We start from the raw sequence: 21,740 nt of genomic DNA on the forward strand, positions 1-21,740 counted from the left end.
GGCACCTATAAACGAAAAAAAATCATCCCCATATCATTCGACTATTAATTCGGTTCGACACAGTATTTACCCTACACAAAAACGCTTTTATACTAAATTGAAAGTTCTCCTCAATTGGGGTAAAAGTTAAAAAACATATAGAGAAGCTTCATATGAACTGGGTTCTTTGGCGCGATCGGGTTGTTCGCCTCTTTAGCTCAGTGGTAGAGCACTGGTCTTGTAAACCAGGGGTCGTGAGTTCAATCCTCACAGGAGGCAAGAATCATCTGCAATTATTTGAATTCTATTTTTTTGTTAATATTTTGTAGATACATTTTTATACAGATCAGATTGATGATTAAATACTGATAAGATCATCATTACGTTAATGATCGCTTATGGAAATTCGAAACGAACTCAAAATATAATTAAGCAAAAATAAAACCAGAGCTTTTTAAAAAGTTGATTTTTTCTTTATAAATAAAATCATAAAATAAAAGTTAATAACAGTAACAATTAAAAAATAATTGTTTTCCTTTTTTTTGTTTAAAAATTGCCTCCTGTGAGGATTGAACTCACGACCCCTGGTTTACAAGACCAGTGCTCTACCACTGAGCTAAAGAGGCTTGAGGGAGGCGCGTGGCAAAAGCAGAACATGAAAATAGCGCCCTCTAACTGTTGTGGTTGCTGTTGCTATCCGCGGGTTGTTCAAAAAGTTTCAATTACTTTGGAGAATTGAGTGCATGACAAAATAAATTAATGTTTACGTTATCTGGGAATCGGCACTTGAGTTGAGCAGCTGCTGTCTAGCATCTTTGACTAATGAAGGAAAGTCGAAGTTCAATGAGAACGCTCCATTTGCGGGTGTATTGGAGAGGGAGCTCATTATTCCAAGAGGCAATTTGTTATGGGTAAATTGTAAGAAAATGTCGTGGGAAGTGGCAAGATGTAACACCTAATTGGGTCGCTCCGACTGTTAGTAACAGAATTGTGCTGCCTTTACATCTCAGAGCATCGCAGGCACAACTGTACGAGTGCTGTGCTTACTCGCCGTCAGCACCATTCCACATATCAAATTACCATAGTTCAGCCCTTTGGCATTTAAGCTGGATGCAAATCCGTTAAAGCGCCCAAAAAGAAAAGGTGAAATGCGTAAATTACAGTGTCAACATTACAACGCCCACTTTGCCCGTTCATTTGCTTCTTTTACGGGGTGTCCCGCCGTGAAATGCATTATTATGCACAATGAAAAGCGAAACCGAACCCAAGCCGCACCTTAAGGGTGCATCATGTTGGTTACGGCTGTATGTAAATTTCCCTAAGCTGTTGAATAGAAATAGGAGTGGGAAACGGAACGGAATCGGAATCGGCGTCCTCGCCCAGTTGTTGACTTTGGCCATTGTAACCCGCTTCGCACCGGGACTGTGGCCTGAAACAGCGCCAGAAAATATTAGCTGGGCCCGACAACTGTCAACTGGACATGACAGCGTGTCGTCAGTCATCAATCATGGAAGGGGTTTCAGGCGCTTCTTGCTTTCTTTATTGTCTGTGTCAAAAACAATGTAATCATCAGGGCTTATAGCGGATTTGCCATCCCTTGCCGACAGCTGTCACTTGTAGTACAGTTGAGGCACTCCAAGGATGCCGCCTCGTCCTTCCTGATTGAACATTGTCAATAAATGTAATCGCTTCGAGCCACTGCCACAGACGTCATTGGGCAATGTTTATGAGCTGTCATCCAGGCGCAAAATATTTATCACTCTCAGGGAGTCGCATCCTTGCGTCCTCAGCCACCCCTAATTATAGTGCATTGTGGCAGTGCAGCTCTGGGGTCCTCCGGCAGGATACTACTGAATGCATTTCGTCCACTCCCTGACCCTTCGTCTGTTGCGGAACTTGCGAATGTTAATGCAAATGCGAATGCAAATTCAGGCGGAATAAATGACCGGCCTCCCCCTTCCAGAGTTAGACCCCAGACCGCTTTGATTCATGTTCATTCGAGAGCCGACAGTTAATTACAGTTTATTTTGTTTTTTCCTCTTCCCAGCCCATTCTGCGTACTCCTCTATGGTTCTCGATTGCACACAAATATGCGAGTATTTCACTGGACTTCCGTTGCACTTTAGTTTTTTGTTTTGTTTGTTTTAATACCCTTCAGAATGGTCTGTTTGCTTGTGAAACTCCCTATAGCTATTGGAGGTGTCTTTTCAACCTTACACCTTTACTTTTCGGCATAATCTTTAAAACTTAGAACTTAAATTTCAACCATTTTAAAGCTCTTCTTATTTTGTTGGACGAAAGGGTATTTGTTTAGTATTTGGTAGACATTGAGTAGCTATTTTCCGCTTTGCAATCAGCTTCCGTTTTCGTTTGGAATGGGTTTTGTGGCGTAATTCTCTCTGCTGGCAGATCTGTTTGTACTATGGCCATTACTCGTAATGTCAACTCGATTCGCACTTAAAACACATCCAATTGAAAACCGACAACGCTAAACCGTGCACCTGCACTCCTTCCTGCCAACAGCAATTACAATTACAACAAAAGAAATAATTATACAAAATTTACCCCTTAGACAGCCGCACCAGCCCAGCACCCCCCTTCCTGCATTTCAAATGTTGGCTAAAATGTCATTAAGGTGGGCGACGAATTTGGCTGTTGACATTTTAAAAACGTCATAAATAATTTATAACAGACATTTATTTTTGCATTTTGGCCATTGTCTGAACGAAAAGTCTTGAAAATGGATTTTATAGATCTTGTACTTGATTGCTTTGATTTTTTATATTTTTTTTTTCTGTCCCAGCTTTGGGTATTGGCCATGTCGGTTTTATATGCAAATTAAAGTGTGCCACTTAATTAATTTGAGTCGATCGGATCAGCATTTAAATAAATTAAGGTCTACGTTGATCGAAAAATCCAGTTGTGTTGGCAATTTGTGGTGTGTCTGGGTCTGATTTGTATAGTGGCGAATAATACGACAACGTGCGAATTTGAATTCAACATTTTACTCAGCGCTCATTCGATTGAGGCTCCCTTAAGTTCTTAGTCCCGCGATCAAAGGGAGGCATCAAATTTCCACTATTCCCGCAACTTGAACAATTGCCATTCATCAAACTCTTTTCTTAGTACCGAATACTTCCTGCATTGACATTTTCTTCTGTGATTCGACGTTTCCCATTTCCCTGATCAACCAATAAAACCCTCCTCTCCACATGTGGCGCCCCTTCTTTCTTGAGTGGGAATTGTCAAAAAGCGATAATTTAATTTGTATGCCATTAGGGGTAAACGCATTGCTTGGAAAGCGCTTCAGACCGGAATCGGTTCAAATTAATTAAAAACTCGAAAAATGCGAAAAGAAAGCAAAACACGAACGGAAAATGCACTGCAATGTGTGTACAAAGGCAACAATGGAAAGTGCTTCAGCTCAAGTGGAAAACAAAAGCTAAACGGGAAAAAGTAGACTGCCAGCCAACATTCCCTCCCTACGAAAATCCCCCGACAGAAACCCCTTTTGAGGGGGTTGAAAATTGTGAGTCTCGAGTGCGAGTGCGGCGGCGTCGGCGGCAACAGCAGCTGCACAAGGGAAGGGACCGGACAGGACAGCGACTGGATGTGGCACGTGGCGCAGGCGCTGTGGCAGTCGGCGCTGCAGGGCTAGGATCTGCAGGGAACAGGCTGGTAAGCTGTTACATCAAGCCGTCTGTCCCTGTAATACAGTTACAACCTGAGATTGATGGGCCTGGCCAGACGAAAGACAGGGATGAGGAGTGACAGACTGTGATGAATTGGGCGGCTCCCCCCTGCCAGTATTCCATCTCCCTATGCCATTTTTTGTCGTTCGATCTTTTTTCGGGATGCTAATGACGATCCCTTTGGCTGTCGGCAGGCATTAGCCTCATATTTCTATTCCGTTATGTCTGAGTTTTTTTTTGTTGCCCTGCAATTTTACACTAAATCAGGCAATTTTTTACCCAATTCTGTGGTTCTTTGTTTCCATTTGACACATTTCGGATAGATTGGCAAAAAAAAAAAAAACAGATACAGAACGAGAGAATTAAGAGGTTTACGATGCGTAGAAAATCCTTTTGCGGTTTATGTGTGCTCGATTTAATGCGATTTAATGGCAATTTGGGCATTCTGCGTAATTTTGGGTAATTCCATTTTCCCCTATCCAATTCCTATCCCCAACAGAGACACATTAAGAGCAGCTGTTAAAATTTTAGAGGTGCACAGCACGCGACAGTTGTCCTGCAGTTTTCTTGTCCTGCTGTGCGCCTTGTGTCGTCATGAGGTCCCCAATCGATTGGGTTTTTGGGTAGTTTCTGAAGGAAACTCCCGGCCAAAGATAGACAGCCTTCCACTCGCGACCTGGCTGCAACTGAAGCGCAAAGATCGTTGATCCATTTTGCACGCACTGCTGCCTCGAAACTGAAATCGAACTGCACTCAACACTCAACACGCGGGCACACGCAAGGAGAAACACACACCCGCGGACATGCGTGCCAATCAAAATGATGATGTGAAAATATTTGTTCATTGGGCATGTCGTTTTCATTTCAGTCCTAATGGCTCCATCTCCCATCAACAGCTCTCGACTCTTGGCAACAGGTGAGCCCCGAGTTGGAGTTGGCCCGAAATTTCTTTGGCCCTAATTGTCATGGGCCACTGAAGCGCAGCGCCCAAAAGCCGATCTTAATGTTGATTATCCGCCGAATGTGTGTAATTTTTGTGAAATTAATATCCGGTCGGCCCGACCTTGGGTCTTCCATCTCCCCTTCCCCCTTCCCCCGTTTCCCTTCTCCAGCTCAAACTCTCCTTCACCTTTGGCACAGCATTTTCCTTTAATTACATTTAAAAGCATTTATCAGCTCGAAGACAACGAGGCACAATAACAAGAAAAAGAACAACTGTGTCAACATATGTTCTCCCCTCGCTTTCGTTCGCCGTCTGTCGCATGCTATCTTTTGTGTCGCAGATACTCGTACAAAGATACAACATTTAGTACACTTAGTAGTGCAAGCTCAGCTCTTGTTCTGAGATAGTTGGCTGTAGAAATTGGGTTCTGGGACGCCCTCAAAATGTGGGCCTCTTTAGCTCAGTGGCAGAGCACTGGTCTTGTAAACCAGGGGTCGTGAGTTCAATCCTCACAGGAGGCATTTCCCAAGCTTCAAGCTCAGCTCCCAACCAACCACCCATCATCACCACCATCACATATATCTGATGGGATGGTGGGAGTTGAGGCAAGCTCTCTTTTTGCATTTGTTCATCTAATTTAACTAATGGATAGCTAAGACATGTCCCGAAAGATTTCAGTTTCATGGATCGCGGATTAAATCTATTATGTATCCCTGCCATTGGATTGGGAACTGCAACATGGCGAAGAAAATTTCCTTTGGAAAACGTTGAGGTTACTGCAAGCTTGCAATCCCTTTGATATTTGCTCCTTTGTACATGGGAATGGGAATACATACTACATTTTTAGTGGCTCCTGTTTTACCTACGTGGAGCCAATTCGGCTTAAAGATCCTTTGAAGTGCCGTGACAATCTTCACTTAGTTCTCCCATGCTCTTCCTTCCGTCTGCTTCTTTATGACCTTGTCTGTTCCAGCCACGGATACTCGATTCGTGCACCTGTCCCACCAGTTGAAGGACTTTCTGGCGTTCCAAATATGCGATCAAGTTCCGCTCTCATTCGTGTTTAGTTAATACCAAAATTGCAGTTAGTGGCACAATTTATGTTGTCTCGCGATCTTCGAAATGCTCCATGGACACGCACACCTTTGGAATGGGAAAAGGGGAAGGAGGAACGGGGAAGAAGAGACACGAAAAGTGTCTCCAGGTAGCAGCACAGCAGAGTGTTTTCTTTATGGCTTTTCATTTGTGGCATAAATTCAGTTTTAATTGAGGTTACAACTGGCTACTTGTTCGGGGATCGAAATTCCATCCACTTGGCATAAATTACTGCATAAAAAACCCGATCCGAGCTGAGCTGAGCCAAGCAAAGGCGACCCCTCCCTCGCCTAGCCTCCTGAGACGTCTCCGTTCTGTTTTCAAGTACCACAAAAATGTTCGAATTTATTATGTTTACTGTGGCCTTTGCCCCTCAATCTGGTTCTGGGAATCCGAGAGTGGAAAACCCAAAGCAGGTCGAGTTTTTCCAGGCACTTGCGGTCTTCTTTTTTTTCCCTTTTTGTTTTTTTTTTGTTGTTTGTTGATGTCGGGATGGAAATGGAAAACCATAAAAAGTGTAGCCATGTATAACTGACAGCGACAAGTGATTTCCCTTTGTTTCCCCTCTACTTCTTCTTCATCTTCTTTATGGAGAGGAAGTGTTGTTTCTTTGGTTAAATTATTGTTTGGCAGGCAGCTAATATCTCTTCGATTCTCCATTCTGGCTGGCCGACGAAATCTTTTCTTTCGATTGCTGGAGAAACGAAAGACTGAAGCGACGAACGCGTATGGAAATGAGCTAACAGTTTTTGGACCATTTTGTAATACCCGTAGACGCCGGTACAGCCCAGCCGCACAACGGTAAAGCACATTTCACTCTCCAGCTTTTTGGTATATTTTGTGATGGGCTGGCCCGCACTTTTGTCGGGTGGTTTTGATTTATAGCCAGACAGACGGGGCCGCACATTAGCTAATCGAAACGATATCAACTCGAAAAAGTTTCGCAATTAGCCGGGTCATGAGGAGGGGTGTGGTGGGGTGGCGTTGGGTTGGTGTGTCGAGCACTTTAAGCGCGTGAGAGGCGCATGTGTAATCCTTTTTTTTCTCCTTTTTTTTTCATTTGTATAATTTTGATTTATGTGTGCTCTTGAATTTTGGTTGTTGTGTTTCTATTTTGGACTGCATTTAATGGACGGAAATACAATCAACGCCGGCAGGAAGAGCAACCCCTACACACTACGGTCCCACCCTATATCATATCATATCCTATCGCATCCTATCCCTCGGACCGGGTGAAGGGGTTCGTTCTTCGGGATTGTTGTGATCATTTTAATTGACTTTGCGCACGAGCGCGTTCACTGGAGCGTTGCGCACTGTCGAGAGATAAGCGTGAGTGCGCCACCATATGTCCGCCTGGCGATGATGCAACTGCAGCGGCAGGCAAATGAGCAGTCCCAAGATGCGGCAGTGCTGGTCGTAAAAATCTCGGATGCTGCCGCAGCGCAACAGCAACAGCTGTCAAAATATCCAAGACACCCACAAGAGCTGGGGCGAGGCGAGGGAGTGGGGTTCAATGCACTGGAACTCTATTAACCATTATAATCACCATCGGGTCGCGTCTGGCCCAATAAATCCACAGACCAGCCCAATGCACTTCTATCTCTCGCTCTCCCTCTCTCTCTCTCTCTCTCTCTCTCTCTTCCTCTCTCCGACTCGCGTTCTCACTCTTGGCACACAAACATCCACCCAGAGAGTGTATTAATAATAGTCTCACACAGAGCGAGGAGTGTTTGATACCAGCGAAATATCTGACTCGTAGCGCTCGAATTATACGAGTATATGCCTTGATCCACCACCACCACTGTACGCAGAGAGCAGCTCAAATAGAGACAGAGAGAGAGAGGGAGAGCAAATGTGCGCCTGCGTTGGCTACTGATCAAGCCATGACGTTCAGTCTTAAAACAGACGCGACCAACAACGTTGTGGCTCTCGCTCTGCGTGATATTTCGTTTCATTTCGTATCGTTTCGTTTCGTGTTGTCGTCTGCGCCTGCGCGACTTTTGAACCTTCTTCAATCAGCAATCCACAGGGGAAGAGTGAGAGAACGGGAGACAACAGCCAACTCCTACGCCTGCGCCGCTGTCTATGTGTGTGAGTGTGTTTGTTCAGTTATTTCAAGAGTAAATTTCCTGTGTCCGCCCGGAGGAAGACTCTATAAACAAAAGGAAACACAGACATAATTCAACGAAAAACCAACGGAAATAATTAAGCGAAAAATTTAAAAATATAATTTACAACAAATCTGTGCCGTTTGCCATTTAGTAACGGTCGCGATGTGGTTTTAAATGGCAATCCAAGCCGAAACAATACAATCGGCCTAAGCATCGACATCATTGATTTATGTCTCAAGTGTAAATAATTGGCACAAAAGACCAAATTGAGGCTTTCCGCCCTGCCCCTACCACTGCCACTGCCACTGTCCTGCTCTGTCCCATTCCATCGCCAATCAAATGCAATGAAATGAAATGTTTCCATTGACTTGTGCACATTTGAGAGCATTTCCATTGTTCGGGTATTGGTTATTGGTTAAGCCCCTGTCGATCTGTGCTTCGAAACAGTTTTCAACAATCGTGGAAATCACTTGCTGAAATCGAAAGGTTCATCATCGAATCAATTGTCGCTGGCTTAGTGCATTCTAAATACTCGTACAGTGCAAACAAACCTCCGAGCCGAACGAGGTCGTCGTCACAGCAATAATAATGATGATGGAGCAATTTTCACCCTGGTTTTTTGTGTGCCTCTGCTGGAAGGCCACTCCTCCTAAATATCTTCTTTTGGCACCTGCCTTACATAATCCCCCGAACAAACGCTGGGTGTACGGTTCTGTTCTTATATTTGAATATTTATGGTAGAGTGGAGTGGAGGGACTTTCAGATCTGCCATCTTATCATGACAAAAGAGTTGGAGAAAATTGAAATCTCATAAATAAATTACTTGACTGGAATCGGTTGGCCATTAAAACGCGATTTGCCTTCTTGATGGGGCTTAGATAAACAGCAATGGCAATCAAGTTCAAAGTTTCTCGCAAAAACTGATTCACTGATGAGGTTGGAACCTCTATTGGAATTCCTAAGCAGCCGCAATCAATCAGTCAAATATGAGTCGCCGTCTGAGTATCCGATCTCTGACCATATAATTACATATGAAGTTTCTGCGGTTGAATCACGATCTCAGGCTCTGTCTGAAACGTTCTCTGGGTTCTATTGAATTCGAAGGTAAATGCAGTGGCAGTTTCTCCTCCCACCTACCTGCCTCCATCTCCATCCCGTCTCTGCATCTCGATTTTGTCATTAATTTTAACTAGAAAATTTACTTTTGGGAATCGTTGATTGCATTTGAATAACAATTGTTAGTTCTAACCGAATTGTGTGTGTTTCTGTTTCCATTTCCTCATTGAAATGCCAAACCCTTTATCGACTTGACAGGATGTCTAGGCTGGGTCTCGGGTCTCTGGAGAGGCTTATTTACATATTCTTTGGATTCTTCTGCTGTTTGCCTTTGACTTTTGTCTGCTTTTTGATGTTTTCAATGCTAACAACCTAATCAAAGTTTTGTTGTGTTTCAGGCATTTGTTGATATGTAAATTTTTGGATGACTGTATTTTATTTTTATGTGGGCTTCAGGTCGTGTGTGTATGTGTTTGTGTGTGCGTGCGTGGACTCAGATGCAACAGGGGACTGTGTGCCGCCTTTTGTTTTTGGCTACTCGACTCGTAACTGGGAATAGAAAGCACAGATTTGATATAACTTTGCATACATCTTCATGCTGTTTGTGTGCATGCGTGTGCGTTAACTAATCTGTCCAACTGTTTCGGCTGGGGGTTTCACTTTCATTCAAGAGAGAAGCTGTAACAATTAAAATGAGAGTAGCAAATCTCCATTTCGAAAATAAACCAAGCCAAAGCTATTGATGCTGAATTCGCTTTCGTTGCGATATGAACGTATGTATATCCGATCAGGCCCGGCCATGGGCAATTTGCACTTTCCTAGCCACCGATCTGAGTCCGGTATTAAGCCGACTTTCTAGAATTGATTTGCATAGATGATTTGTCCAGTGCAAAGACTTTCACGACCCCAATCTGCACTGCCAACCAACCAGCCAGCCAGCAGAGAGTTGAGCGAGCAGCTGACATTCTAACTGTGCGCGATATTCCCTCTCAGTCATTTATTCGAGAATAATTGCCCACTGAAATGATGGGCAATTATCAGCTGACATGACGGCAACAGCTGCACAACAAACAACTAGCACGGTGGTGCCTCAGTTGATAGAACAAATTAAATATTTTTTCATTTTAAAAATTAAGCTAGTACGGGTAATAAGACTGAAGTGTGTAGAATGCAGTATTTGCCATTAATCTTACAATATCGGAAAAACTAGTTGCTAAAATTAAAAAAATTAGCAAGTTTTCATTCAGTTTCTCAAATCGAAGCTTCACTGTGCTTTCGATTTTCGGTTCATCATAAATGCATAGCCACACGTACAGCTACTTACAAGTATTAACCCTCTATATTATCACAGCTAAATGAATACCTGAGAAACAATTAATTCTGATAATAGTACGTAGTATATTTCACCTCAGTTCAGACTTAAGCCCTGATGACAGATGTTTCACTGTACAATTGAGTGTTAGAATAACCTAGCAAGTGAGCCAGCCAACGACCTCTCAGGCAACTCAAATAGATAACTAACTAACTCTTCTACCCCAACATAAAACCCGAACACAACAAAGAAATCTCCATATTTATGTCAAGTCCATTAAGCTTATTCTCAGCCAGATGCCTTTACTGGTCCATTTCGTAGGCCATGTACCAGCCAGCCTCCGAGTGTGATTAAAATTATCAATGTCGCGACATTGCCTTAGTGACACTTGTGCAAAGTACAAAATACATGCCAAGCCGGGCCAATTGTTGGGTAAATTTGTATCTGCGAATGTGTGTGTGGAATGAACCCATAAATTACTCAACCACATACCATATCACCGGGGAGCGCAGGTGTTTGGTAACTACGACCTAGCAGGGTTAAGGTATAAGAGAAAACCCCAATAAAACATAAAAAGAAAAACAAACTCTTTGCGCCATTGCCCCCTTGGGGCAAATGTTTATTCATAAAGGTTATTTATAACTGAATTAAGCTAATTTTAATAATTATTTCAACCTTGCTGACACTTTGCAACCCATGAAATAAATATATTTAAAATTAGCGGAAATAAATGGAAAAAAAAGAAAATTTGGCAATTGCCTCCTGTGAGGATTGAACTCACGACCCCTGGTTTACAAGACCAGTGCTCTGCCACTGAGCTAAAGAGGCCTCTGGCAGACGGGCGTCTAACGGCGCATACAATCTACGCGCCAACAGAATGCTTCTTAACAGAATTCTGGAAAAGCTTAACAGTGACAGAGAGAGGAAGAGAGAGAGAACAGACCATTCGATGTAGATATCATGTAAAGTTAGCTTGAGCGCAGGAGGGCATAATTTGCATTAAGCGAAGCGTCACAGATCTAGCTTGGAATCGAGTTTTTTATATAAATTTACGTACACATATTATACACATATTGTTAGAACCAGGTGTCATCTCCATTTAAGCAATTGAGCAATTTAATTTGCATTGTTCCACAAGCTGTGGGGGCGGGCGAACACTGGCTGGCACTGAGCTCATCTCGCAACAATTTTGTGGGCGCGTTCAAAACTAAATAAACAGGCTTGGGGCCCAACAGAAGAAGGGGCGTGTCAAGAAACGCCTTCTAAATACATTAGAGATTTTGTAAATTGGATTTTGATTTTGTTTCTCTGCATTAGATTAACACAAAAGTTTTATTCGATGTGTGGGAAGTTTTAAAAATCCATAATAATACTCGTATTATTGACTTTTCTCACATCCCAACGGAATGCATATGATACTCGTCCGAGCCAGGCATCGAATACTAATTGAGATCTTTGCTGATTGGAATTTACTTATGATCTGCAACAGAGTCGCAGTTAGAGGCCTGGCACCGATCCCGCGGGGACCTTGGCCAACAAGTTAGGCGACATAAGATTCAACTGCCATCGAGACAAATGATACACGGGTAAAACGGAATAAACGTGTCATCGTTTTGTGGTTTTTGGGTCATTTGGTGTGTGCTTTAAGCCAAAGCGGAGCAGCCGACGGCACGTCCAATGGCAATGGCGGGCTGGCTTGTATGAGATCTCTCGGCTAGACCGGAATTCGGATTCGAACAAGTTTCACTTGCCACCTCGACCTGCCACTTGCCACTGTCCAGTGGACATCGTTCCAGTTGCTTGGCCATCATCATCATCTCCGACGAAAATGCAATTTGCAACTTGAATTTAAGAGTACAGTACGGTTAGGTAGTATCACGATTTGCAGCTTGTTCTTGGTTTGAAACATTGTTTCGGTGCCTTGAGCCAAATTGCTATATAAACTTGGCTCTTTGTCATGTTTCTATTTCTGTGGCTGTGGCTGTCTCCCTCTTACAGCCGGACGCCGGAAACGCGCACAAAATAAACGTAGACTAAATGGAAATGATTATAGAGCTGACTGTACTTCAAGCGATAGAGATGGACTCGTGCGGCGATCGTGTAGAGCTTGTGGGAATTTGAAAAAAAATTGATATAAGTACCTGTATTAAATAGGTAGCTGACAAATGATACAAAGGTTCTCAAGACTAGAATTTGTTTTTCTTGCTGGAACCCCGATCACGCAACCATCGCCAATAACTTAATTATTAGGTAGTTGTACTTGTTCTTGGTATGGTTGCGCTTCAGTGGCTTCAGCGCCCACATCACATGCACGAGGCCGGCCTGGGAAGCACCTGAGCCTGAGCTGGCTCTCGCTGCACTTGCTCTCGTTCTTATTAAATGGGAGAGAAGACAAAAGGAGAACCCTTCAAAGTTGGCCACGCAAATTTAAGAATAATAATTACATGCATATAAGGTAGCTCCCAGTGGCAGTGTCTGCATATACTCGCACCCTCGTAGTTGAACGATCTTCATGCTTGACAGACTTTTCCCACAGCCAATTGTAACCGACACTGCTGCAATTTGAGGATAGTTTACCAGCTAGATACCGGCATTTTCTAGCTAGATTCCTCTTGGATCCCCTTAATTTCATCCCATTAGCAAAGCGATCCAACAAACTTCAACCAGCGACAGAACCAAATCCGACTGCTAATGTGCGAGTACTCGGCGGGGCCTCTCTAAGCCCGGCATCTAGTCCATAATTAGACACTAAAGCGAAATTAGATTAATGATAGGCCCACATTGGGTGAGCTAACCAAAACAAGCTAGTGCCACTCGTCTCCCCGCCCTGTTTTGCCCAGCTAGTTCCTATTCCAGCACGCAATGCCAGAGATAGGCCCCAAAAGACAGACGTAGACAACATGCTGATGGAGTTCTTAGCTGAATTTTGTAGAACGCTGCTCGAAGCGTTGCCAGCATGATGATTATTCTTCAAGACAAATGACTTACTTGCTCCCCATCTTGAACGCTGACAAGCAAAATAGTACAATGTCAAAGTGATGTTGTTATATACATAAGATAAAGATAAATAGCAGAGGAAGCTGTACCCCACCTCTTACGAAAAAAAAGAGCAAAAAAAAATATTGCTGGACAAGGCCAACAACACGCGGTGTTCCCAAGCGGTCCCCTGACCGATCTAAGTACTAACCGCGCCGCGCCCGACGCTGCTTAATTTCGGTGATCGGACGAGAACCGATGTATTCCAGCGTAGTATGGTCGTTGGCGAAATTCGACTGCTAAAACTTCTAGTACAAGCAACTAAAGCTCATTCCATCGAGAGCTTTTCAACGAAAGTTTTTTCCTGTTGGTTGGTTGGTTGGTTGGTTCTAGGTCGGTGGTCTTCTTCTTCACACGGTTTTCCATGGAACTCGTTTTCCTGCCACTTTAGAGCTCAATAAAAGCCAAGATAACGGTGTTTGGCAAGCGCTTTTCCTGCGTTCATATGAGATAAATTTAGTACGAGTGTGTCACAAGTATCTATGACAATTGCAGCCAGAGCCCATATACATACATACGAGTATGAATGGAAGGGCTTTGTCTTCCAAAGCCGACAAAGGCAAAAAATAAACAAGTGAAAACCCATAAAGGGAAGAGTGGAATGGGCGGAGAGGGAAAAGAGTTGCCGTTGTCTTTGCCGGCACATTAAGTAATGTGATCTATGCAACCTCATCTGGGAGATTGTATCTCCCAGAGCGTATGTACATGCATATATGTTGCGGCTGTGCGAATCTGCATATCGAATGCATTTCTTTGTTGTGCCACTGGCACTGCCACCACCGAAAGTGCGTCCACAGCTAAACCATAGCTCATTTGCATATGATGAACATCATTTCTTTACGCCCCAGCTCTTTCCTCGTTCCTACTCGTAATATGAATGATATGACGGCAAAAAATCTTGACACATGGGACGGAAGGAAGGTTCTTTTTCTCGGCTAATTAAACTGGCTTCAACGAATCGAATCGTAAATGTAACGTGCCAAAGTTGTTAAGAGCGGCGAACCGAAAATTGCAAACCAGAGAATCGTGCCCCACAAGAGTCGCTCAAGAGTGCCCCGACTAGAAGGTACCCTCTAAAATGGTGGGATTTATGTATGGAAAATGATTTCACGGGAAAGAAAACTCTAAAGGCTTGAATAAATATATAAATGCATATTTGGAATTCTATTAAACGTGTGGAATATTCATTTGTTGCATTTCCAATAATGTAACTTTGGTATATATCTTTGGCTGTATCTTATCGATTTTAAACATTGCTTTCTGCGTATTGCAATATACCCTTATGCTCTACCATTGAGGGCCTTAACAAGCACATGCACACACAGACATACAATACATACACATGTGTGTACATACATGCATATGCATCTGTCTGGCAATTGTTTATGTTTTGCGAAGCGGAACGCAAATTAAAGTGACTTTTGAGGAGCTACAGCCTGGGCCTGTCTTGTGGGGCTGTCCACTTGCCAAGCGATAAGTTCAAAGTGCACTCACAAACACGAAATATATCACTGTCAACTTACCCAAGCCAAATCAAACCCACTACACTACACTCCCGCTCCACCTCCGCTCCAGCATGCCACTTAAAGTTTCTCTCTTTTGTCTCTCTTTTTTGCAGTGCTGAGAGCTGAGCGATTTCCATCATGGACACCGGAAGTGTGGTTAGCGAACCGATTTCCGCGCATCATCGCGCCTTTGCCAAACAGAAATCCGCCTCCATGGTAAGTTCATTCGATTGCAGAAACAAAAATCTATATATGTACATGTATCTGTTCAAGCCGATTGTGTAAGGCCGGCCACATTATAGAAACCGAACTAGCAGAAACATACTCGTGTATGTGTACACATAATTAATGCAACAACTATCGCTTGTTGCCTGTCCCGCCCTGCCCAGCCCTGCCATGCCCCATTGTCTGATTCGATTATATAAGAGCGCAAATGCTATCTACGCTAATTAGATGTTGACACGCACATCCCAACCCAAACCATCCCAGACAGACATTGGCCACTAGGCAGATGGGTACAAAGCTACCTCGAATACCCTCTAATACTTTGCATCGTTTCACGCTAGAAAGTTTTCAAAAATGAAAATTCGAAAATTGCCAAAGATAAATCACAGCTACATGCAATCAAATACCTGATGAAATATACGCAATGAAGGCAATTCGAAGTCTTAGTACCTCTTGTAGTTCTTTTGGTAGTTTATTTTTTTCTGTGAATTCTGTAGGCTAACTTAAGGAGTGCTATACCAACACTTCGTTCGTCGAAACTTAATCGCCAAGAAATATGTAACTGCCAGCTGGCATCAAGAGTGGAAAACACCGAAAGATGGAAACACCCAAACCGTTTTCGACAATTAATTGCAAATTGCATTTGAATGCATTTTTAAGCAACACTTTCACGCGGCCCACAACAATGCAGAGTCATTCATTGCGATGCAACCTGTGCATTCGGTTGCATTCAACCGATTGGGATTGGGTGTTCAAGTATCTAAATATTTTACCAGACACGAGTACGAGTACGAGTATTATGTGTGAAATAATGCATGTGGGGGGGACTGGCCGAAGCAAGTGGAATGAATAAGTGTGTGAAAAGTGAAATTATGATTCAATAGATTTAGCATACAAGAGAATTCCATGCAAGCATATCCTAGGAAGTGCAGCCAAACTGGTAAAAGTAAAAGTGTTGGCAACGCGTAATCTGGGACCCCACACCACACAGATCTTTAGCATTTGGCTTCTGTAGTAACAATCATAATAGCCACATGTAAATTTAACTTCACCCAAATGAACCTCTCTCACTTGCACAATACTCGTAAGTTGGAGATACTTTTTATTTGTGCGGTGAAATGGGGAGAGGAATATTCACAACAAATGATTTCTGCTTAGCAATTTAGTAGAAAGAAGTCCGGCGACCACAATGGAACTTTCACTCGCAGCGAAATGATTGAAAGCAAGAGTGAGTGACGAATACTCACTCTTACATACAGTACATACTCGTATGCTTTGTTGTTGTCTGCGTTCGAGCATCGATCATCAGCATCATCCATAGCGATGCGACTCATTAACCGGCAGGTGTTTAGTCAAGGGGTGTTGGAGAGGAAACCATAGCAATAATATCTATAAATAGTCGCAGTAAATTGGCCATAACTAATGTCTGAACAAATATATTGTTAGCCCAAAGATTGAGTAACGACTTGAACGGAATACCAGCCGTACACTTTTCAAAGTACGCTTTTCCACAAACCTCACCCCAAAGTCGGGTCTGCATTTCACACCCTTCTTGACGACAGATACAGATCCGATCCCTTTGCTACCATTCCAACGGTCAATTAATTCCTTCCACAAAATTACATCAATTACTCAACAGCATTGAGCAAAAGATTCCAGCCTGCATTTGATATTCGAGACTCTCTTTTAATATATGCAAATTTATTTATGATCTGAATGGAAAAGTCAAGAAATTTTATAGCCCAATCCGCTGTGTGAAGAAGTTCTCACGTTCTCCCCTGCTGCCTGGACTCCCGGCTGGACTGGACACTGTCCAGTCTCGATTTCCTCGACTTCCCCTATTCGTTATTAATTTTGTACAAATTTCTCAACAACTGCAACTTTCTTGAGCAAAAGGTAAGGGTTGCCAGCGAGGGGTGAAAGGAAGCTTCAGTTGTGTCAAGGCGGTGGTTGTTGCACTTCTGTAAGTGCAGCTGAGACAAGACTTTGTAACGGTTCGGCATTTATGGGGTGGTGTGCAAATTGTTTCATGTGCCAGAAGGAAGTACACACTGTGCAGCCTTATCCTTTGGGAACGAGATTAAAAACTCGCATGCGGATGAATAAGTAAATATGCTGCAACTGCAAATCAAAAATTCATCACAAAAAGGCGTGCCACGCCCAGGTTGGAATATACATGTAATAAAATCAAACGCTTTTAAGATAACCCAACTCATAATATTCTGTGGTTTGCCGCCTAGCATTTATATTCTATAAACAATATGATCCGATAAATGAATAAATTTTCTACAGTTGTGGCTAACAAATTCTAAATTTCCAAATTTAAAATTCGAAACACACTGCTTTCCGACTTTTTTTTAATGTTTTTTTTTACATTTTCAAGAGTAAATTATTATTTTTATCTCAAGCGTTCCGAATTTGTATGGAGATTACTAATTAATGTTCGGTAGGGAGTTGGCTTCTTTCGCTTTAAAATAAAATTTCTACATGATTTTTACATGGCAAAATACATAAGCACATACATATGTACGTACATGTTTAGCTTCAAGCTCGAAAGCCCCAAAAGCTCCAACAGCGCCAAAACGAATCTCACCTCATCAGCTGATTTCTCTGTGGCACCCCACCACGGCCTGCTGACGTTCTGTGTTTGTTTGTTCAAATTTTTGTTTGTATTTCCTTTGAATTGGCCTTAAGATAAGTGTTTGTTGTAAAGTACAATACATTTCCATTGATTTCGCGGGGGCTACCTCTGATACCTCTGATAATACCTGTGATAAGTGTGATAAACGAGACAGATTGTACGCGAAACTCTAGCAACAACAAAAACAACAAAGTGGTGCTCAATTATCAGTAATTTACAATATTAGGAAACTTGATTCCATAAGCCAACTGAACTGATTAATGTTTAACCAGAAATGAGTCTGAGCTTATATAACAAGTAAACAGAACAGAACAGAAACCGAAGTACAAATACGGAATACCGAATACCGAAACCGATCGAGCAAAAACCATTAGAACCGAAGCTCACCTCGCCGCCATCGTACCGGGAAATTGAAAATAAAATGCGAATCGTTGGCCCCAGTATGCTGTCAGCCCTCAAGCGGCTTTCAGTCAGCCATCAGAATCAGCCGATATTGGCCAGCAAGCGCGTCAGAGCCCAGTGGAACCCAACAGACGCTATCACTACGATCAGTCCACAGTCAATACGGGACAATGAGCCTGCCGGAACGCAAACCCTTCACGCCGGACTTCTTCTTCCGTCAAGTACGTAATCCGAACGAATCCGAATCTGATGAAATTTCCCAGCCGAGATTAACCATCACTGCCAACAGCTGTTCGATGGGGAGAGCAGCACCTACAGCTACCTGCTGGCGGATCTGAAGACTGGCGAGGCCGTGATCATTGATCCCGTGCTGGAGCAGGCCAAGCGAGATGCCCAGCTGGTCAAGGAGTTGGGCTTCAAGCTCAAATATGCCAGTGAGTGAAAGGGGAGGGGCACTCTTATCACCTTGGAGATAATTTCATCATCATACGCACGTATTTCAGTCAACACACACATGCACGCGGATCACATAACGGGCAGCGGTTGGCTCAGAGAGCTGACGGGCTGCCAGTCGGTGATTGCCGCCGCCAGCGGTGCCAAGGCGGACTGCCACTTGAATGAGGGCGATCGCGTCGAATTTGGTAGCCATGTCATTGATGCACTGGCCACCCCGGGCCACACCAATGGCTGCATGAGCTATGTGATCAAGGATCAGGGCTGCGTCTTTACCGGCGACACACTCCTAATACGCGGCTGCGGACGCACCGACTTCCAAGAGGGCAGCCCCAAGAATTTGTATGAAAATGTCCACAGCAAGATCTTTACGCTGCCCGAAAACTACCGCATCTATCCGGCCCATGACTACAAGTGAGTTGAAGGAGGACACAAACAAAGAGTATATCGAGTGCTAACACTTTGATGCTTGCAGAGGACAGCTGGAGAGCAGCGTGTGGGAGGAGAAGCGCTATAATCCCCGCCTAACCAAGGATCTGGAGGAGTTTATCAAAATCATGGACAACCTCAACTTGCCTTATCCCAAGAAGATAGATGCGTCGCTGCCCGCCAATCGGGAGTGCGGAGTCTACGATATACCCAAGGAGTAGCCCATGCCAATAAAGTCCCCACAAGTGCATCTAATTAAACGAACATATATCACAGTACTTCCAAGAGATTTGTAATCTATCAAATAAATATGCCTGTGTAAAATCTATATTCAATCCTGATTTCTTACTGCCGAAACACTTAGCCTTTTGTATGAGGAAACTGAAACTGATTTCTTGCGCATTTTTTACTATTTTTACAGACCATTTTGAATCCGAAGGGCTGTGGCAGTGCTGCCAAGTATAGTCTGCACACGGCAGTGACTGCCGAGAGCCATGAGCCGGGCAGTCACACGTCCACGCACAGCTCCACCACGGGAAGACGACGCAAGGGCGGCTCCCTGGGCGGCACGCTCTCATCCCGCTCCACGCGCAGCGAGTCGAAGGAGCTGCGTTCGGCTCTGCAGGATCGCGAGGCCGTCATCCAGAATCTCCGCATTCAGCTGTGCCTGGGAAAGTTGCCACGCCCCAGCGGACCGCCGCTTGACGATTCGGAGAAGCCGGCGGCGGAGCAAAAGTTGAACCGACTCAAGTCCGAGGCGGAGAACAAGCGCATCAAGATCAAGAACCTAAAGGGCGCCCTCGAGAAACTAGACATCACAGAGTAAGCAATGAAAGCAGATCAAACCGAAGCAGACTGGAGCTAATCCGCATCCCATTCTCTTCCTTTCGCAGCAACATAGACATACGCATCCGTCAGGCAGAGCTGGAGTATGCCCTGGGCCGGGAGGAGCTTCAGATGCTGTCCATAGTGGAGGAGGCGCGCGCTCTACAGGCCAGGCTGGAGAAGTCCAAGCCGGAGGCCCAGACCCTCTACAATATTATCAGCTCTGGGGTGTCGCTCAGCCTGCATGCGGTGCATGCGACGTCCGGGCGATGGGCAGCCCAGCAGCGGGCCGATCAGCCGGGATTCTATGTGGAGTGGGCCCTGGAGGGCGACGGACTGTACAAGGGCGATCGCATACTGGAGATCAACGGACGCCTGGTGACCAGCAAGACCAAAGAGGAGCTGCAGAAGCATGTGGGCAACTCCGGCAAGTGCCAGATGGTGGTGCTGCGCAAGAAGTCCCTCCCCATACCCCAGAAGCAGCTCGACCAGGAAAAGGAGAACAACATGCGACTGCAGCATCGAATCTCTTACTTGGAGGAGCAGGTGCGAGAGCTGCAGACAGTCAAGGAGCAGCCGCATCACCAGCAGCAGCACCAGAACCAGCATCACCACCACCAGCAGCAGCTGCATCAGACACCCATGCGACAGGAGTCGCAGCATGTGACCAGCATCAGCATCTCATCTCCCCCCTCGACGCCGCCCGAGAAGCCGCTCATCTTCCAGCGGGGCAACTACATCACCACCCTGGTGGGGGGCAAGCCAATAGAACTGATGGGCGACGACGGCGGTGCCCAGACGCCCGCGCATGTGACCAAGACCCTGATCAAGGAGAACACCCACATCGACATGCGCGAGCGACTGCCCCACATGTATTCCATGCCCTCCAAGTCGCTCTCCGCCTCGAAGATCTCCATCAACAGCGACTCCGCCTACATGCAGCACCACAGGCGCGAAAAGGAGCGTCACCGGGAGCGTCGCGATCGGCCACGCGATCCCCTCCAACAGCAACAGCAGCTCCATCGCGAGCATCTGATGAGCCATGCCCGCAGTGTGGAGCACCTCAACCAGTACAATGGGTACGTAAACAGAGCTGTTCCACGGGGTTCCATCCATACTAATCTCTATGCTAACTTCAGACTGGAACGTAGACGGGACACGCCCCGCCAGAGCGAGGCGCAGACCATGCGCAACCGCCTACCCAGCGACATGAGGAGCGTCAAGTCCCTGGACTTTGACAGCGAAAACGAATCCAGGCCAGCGACGGAGACACGCACGGTGCGACCCACGCCGCCCAAGAAGCCCCTGCGACTGTCGCTGCAGCGGGCTCAGAGCCTTCAGACGGTGGAACTGCACCCTGGCCACGACCTGGAACGGAAGCGGCCGATGAAACGAATGCATCACAACAACAACAATCACAACAAGAGCGCAGCCTCGCCCACGGACGAGGGTCAGACGATGCTCATCGAGAACTGCAATCCCCTGCACACAGCCTCCCTGGGCAGGCACAAGCTCATCTAAGGGGTGGTAACACGAACACACCCCCACCCCCCACGTAGTGTTAATCTAAACCCCCCGACTGCCAACAGATGGCAGTTAACACCAACAGGCGGACATGTGCAAAATTATAATTAGAATTACGTTTACCTTTAGGCAGTCTTCTCTCACGTAAGGGGGAGACGAGACTCACTGTGCACTGTACTCACTGTACTCCATGCACACTCTACATCGATAAGTAGGGCTTGGCTATAGTCTTTAGTATTAGCAGTAGACCTGATAATTGAGAGATCATTGTATTTTATGATGATTTTATTAGCAAAATATTAAGCAGACATTACTGTAAATACACGAATAATTCATTTAAATTGCTTTTGTTGTTGAATTTATTTTTATATAATATTTTATAGCCACCAGTGTAGGACCAGCCCTCACACACTCGTATATTTTGTGTGACTATTGAAGCTGATAAGATTTAATTGATGGCACCTAAATCATTGATAGATAAGTGCTGAGCAGAGGTAATCCCCATTCGAAAG

At 44.7% G+C, this 21,740-nt stretch overlaps 2 protein-coding genes and 4 non-coding genes across 6 annotated transcripts; 4 read left to right on the plus strand and 2 right to left on the minus strand.

The window, feature by feature from the left end:
- Positions 1–186: 186 nt before the first annotated feature.
- Positions 187–258, plus strand: Trnat-ugu. Its single transcript has one exon. It is a non-coding gene; the product is annotated as a tRNA-Thr (tRNA).
- Positions 259–533: 275 nt separating this feature from the next.
- Positions 534–605, minus strand: Trnat-ugu. The gene has a single exon. It is a non-coding gene; the product is annotated as a tRNA-Thr (tRNA).
- A 4,458-nt stretch (positions 606–5,063) lies between these two features.
- Trnat-ugu lies at positions 5,064–5,135 on the plus strand. Its single transcript has one exon. It is a non-coding gene; the product is annotated as a tRNA-Thr (tRNA).
- A 2,484-nt stretch (positions 5,136–7,619) lies between these two features.
- On the plus strand, positions 7,620–21,569 carry LOC111077957. Its single transcript, XM_022372477.2, has 5 exons — positions 7,620–7,800; positions 14,843–14,945; positions 19,301–19,701; positions 19,773–20,783; positions 20,844–21,569. Exons 2-5 carry the CDS (start codon positions 14,868–14,870, stop codon positions 21,223–21,225), a joined length of 1,872 nt encoding a protein of 623 aa, XP_022228169.2. The 5' UTR covers positions 7,620–7,800; positions 14,843–14,867; the 3' UTR covers positions 21,226–21,569.
- Trnat-ugu lies at positions 10,945–11,016 on the minus strand. Its single transcript has one exon. It is a non-coding gene; the product is annotated as a tRNA-Thr (tRNA).
- Positions 17,783–19,209, plus strand: LOC111077958 (persulfide dioxygenase ETHE1, mitochondrial). The gene is made up of 5 exons (XM_041592913.1): positions 17,783–18,091; positions 18,129–18,218; positions 18,287–18,431; positions 18,501–18,864; positions 18,926–19,209. Exons 1-5 carry the CDS (start codon positions 18,017–18,019, stop codon positions 19,098–19,100), a joined length of 849 nt encoding a protein of 282 aa, XP_041448847.1. The 5' UTR covers positions 17,783–18,016; the 3' UTR covers positions 19,101–19,209.
- Positions 21,570–21,740: the final 171 nt, after the last annotated feature.

This window comes from Drosophila obscura, unplaced genomic scaffold (assembly GCF_018151105.1).
Source record: "Drosophila obscura isolate BZ-5 IFL unplaced genomic scaffold, ASM1815110v1 contig_186, whole genome shotgun sequence".
NCBI lineage: Eukaryota > Metazoa > Arthropoda > Insecta > Diptera > Drosophilidae > Drosophila > Drosophila obscura.

Excerpts from the sequence above, each read along its gene's own strand:
- LOC111077958 (XM_041592913.1), top strand. The coding sequence starts at position 18,017 with ATGCGAATCGTTGGCCCCAGTATGCTGTCAGCCCTCAAGCGGCTTTCA. Across the intron at positions 18,432-18,500 it reads CTTCAAGCTCAAATATGCCA|TCAACACACACATGCACGCG; the intron begins GTGAGTGAAAGG and ends CACGTATTTCAG. Across the intron at positions 18,865-18,925 it reads TATCCGGCCCATGACTACAA|AGGACAGCTGGAGAGCAGCG; the intron begins GTGAGTTGAAGG and ends TGATGCTTGCAG.
- LOC111077957 (XM_022372477.2), top strand. The coding sequence starts at position 14,868 with ATGGACACCGGAAGTGTGGTTAGCGAACCGATTTCCGCGCATCATCGC. Across the intron at positions 19,702-19,772 it reads GAGAAACTAGACATCACAGA|CAACATAGACATACGCATCC; the intron begins GTAAGCAATGAA and ends TTCCTTTCGCAG. Across the intron at positions 20,784-20,843 it reads CACCTCAACCAGTACAATGG|ACTGGAACGTAGACGGGACA; the intron begins GTACGTAAACAG and ends TGCTAACTTCAG.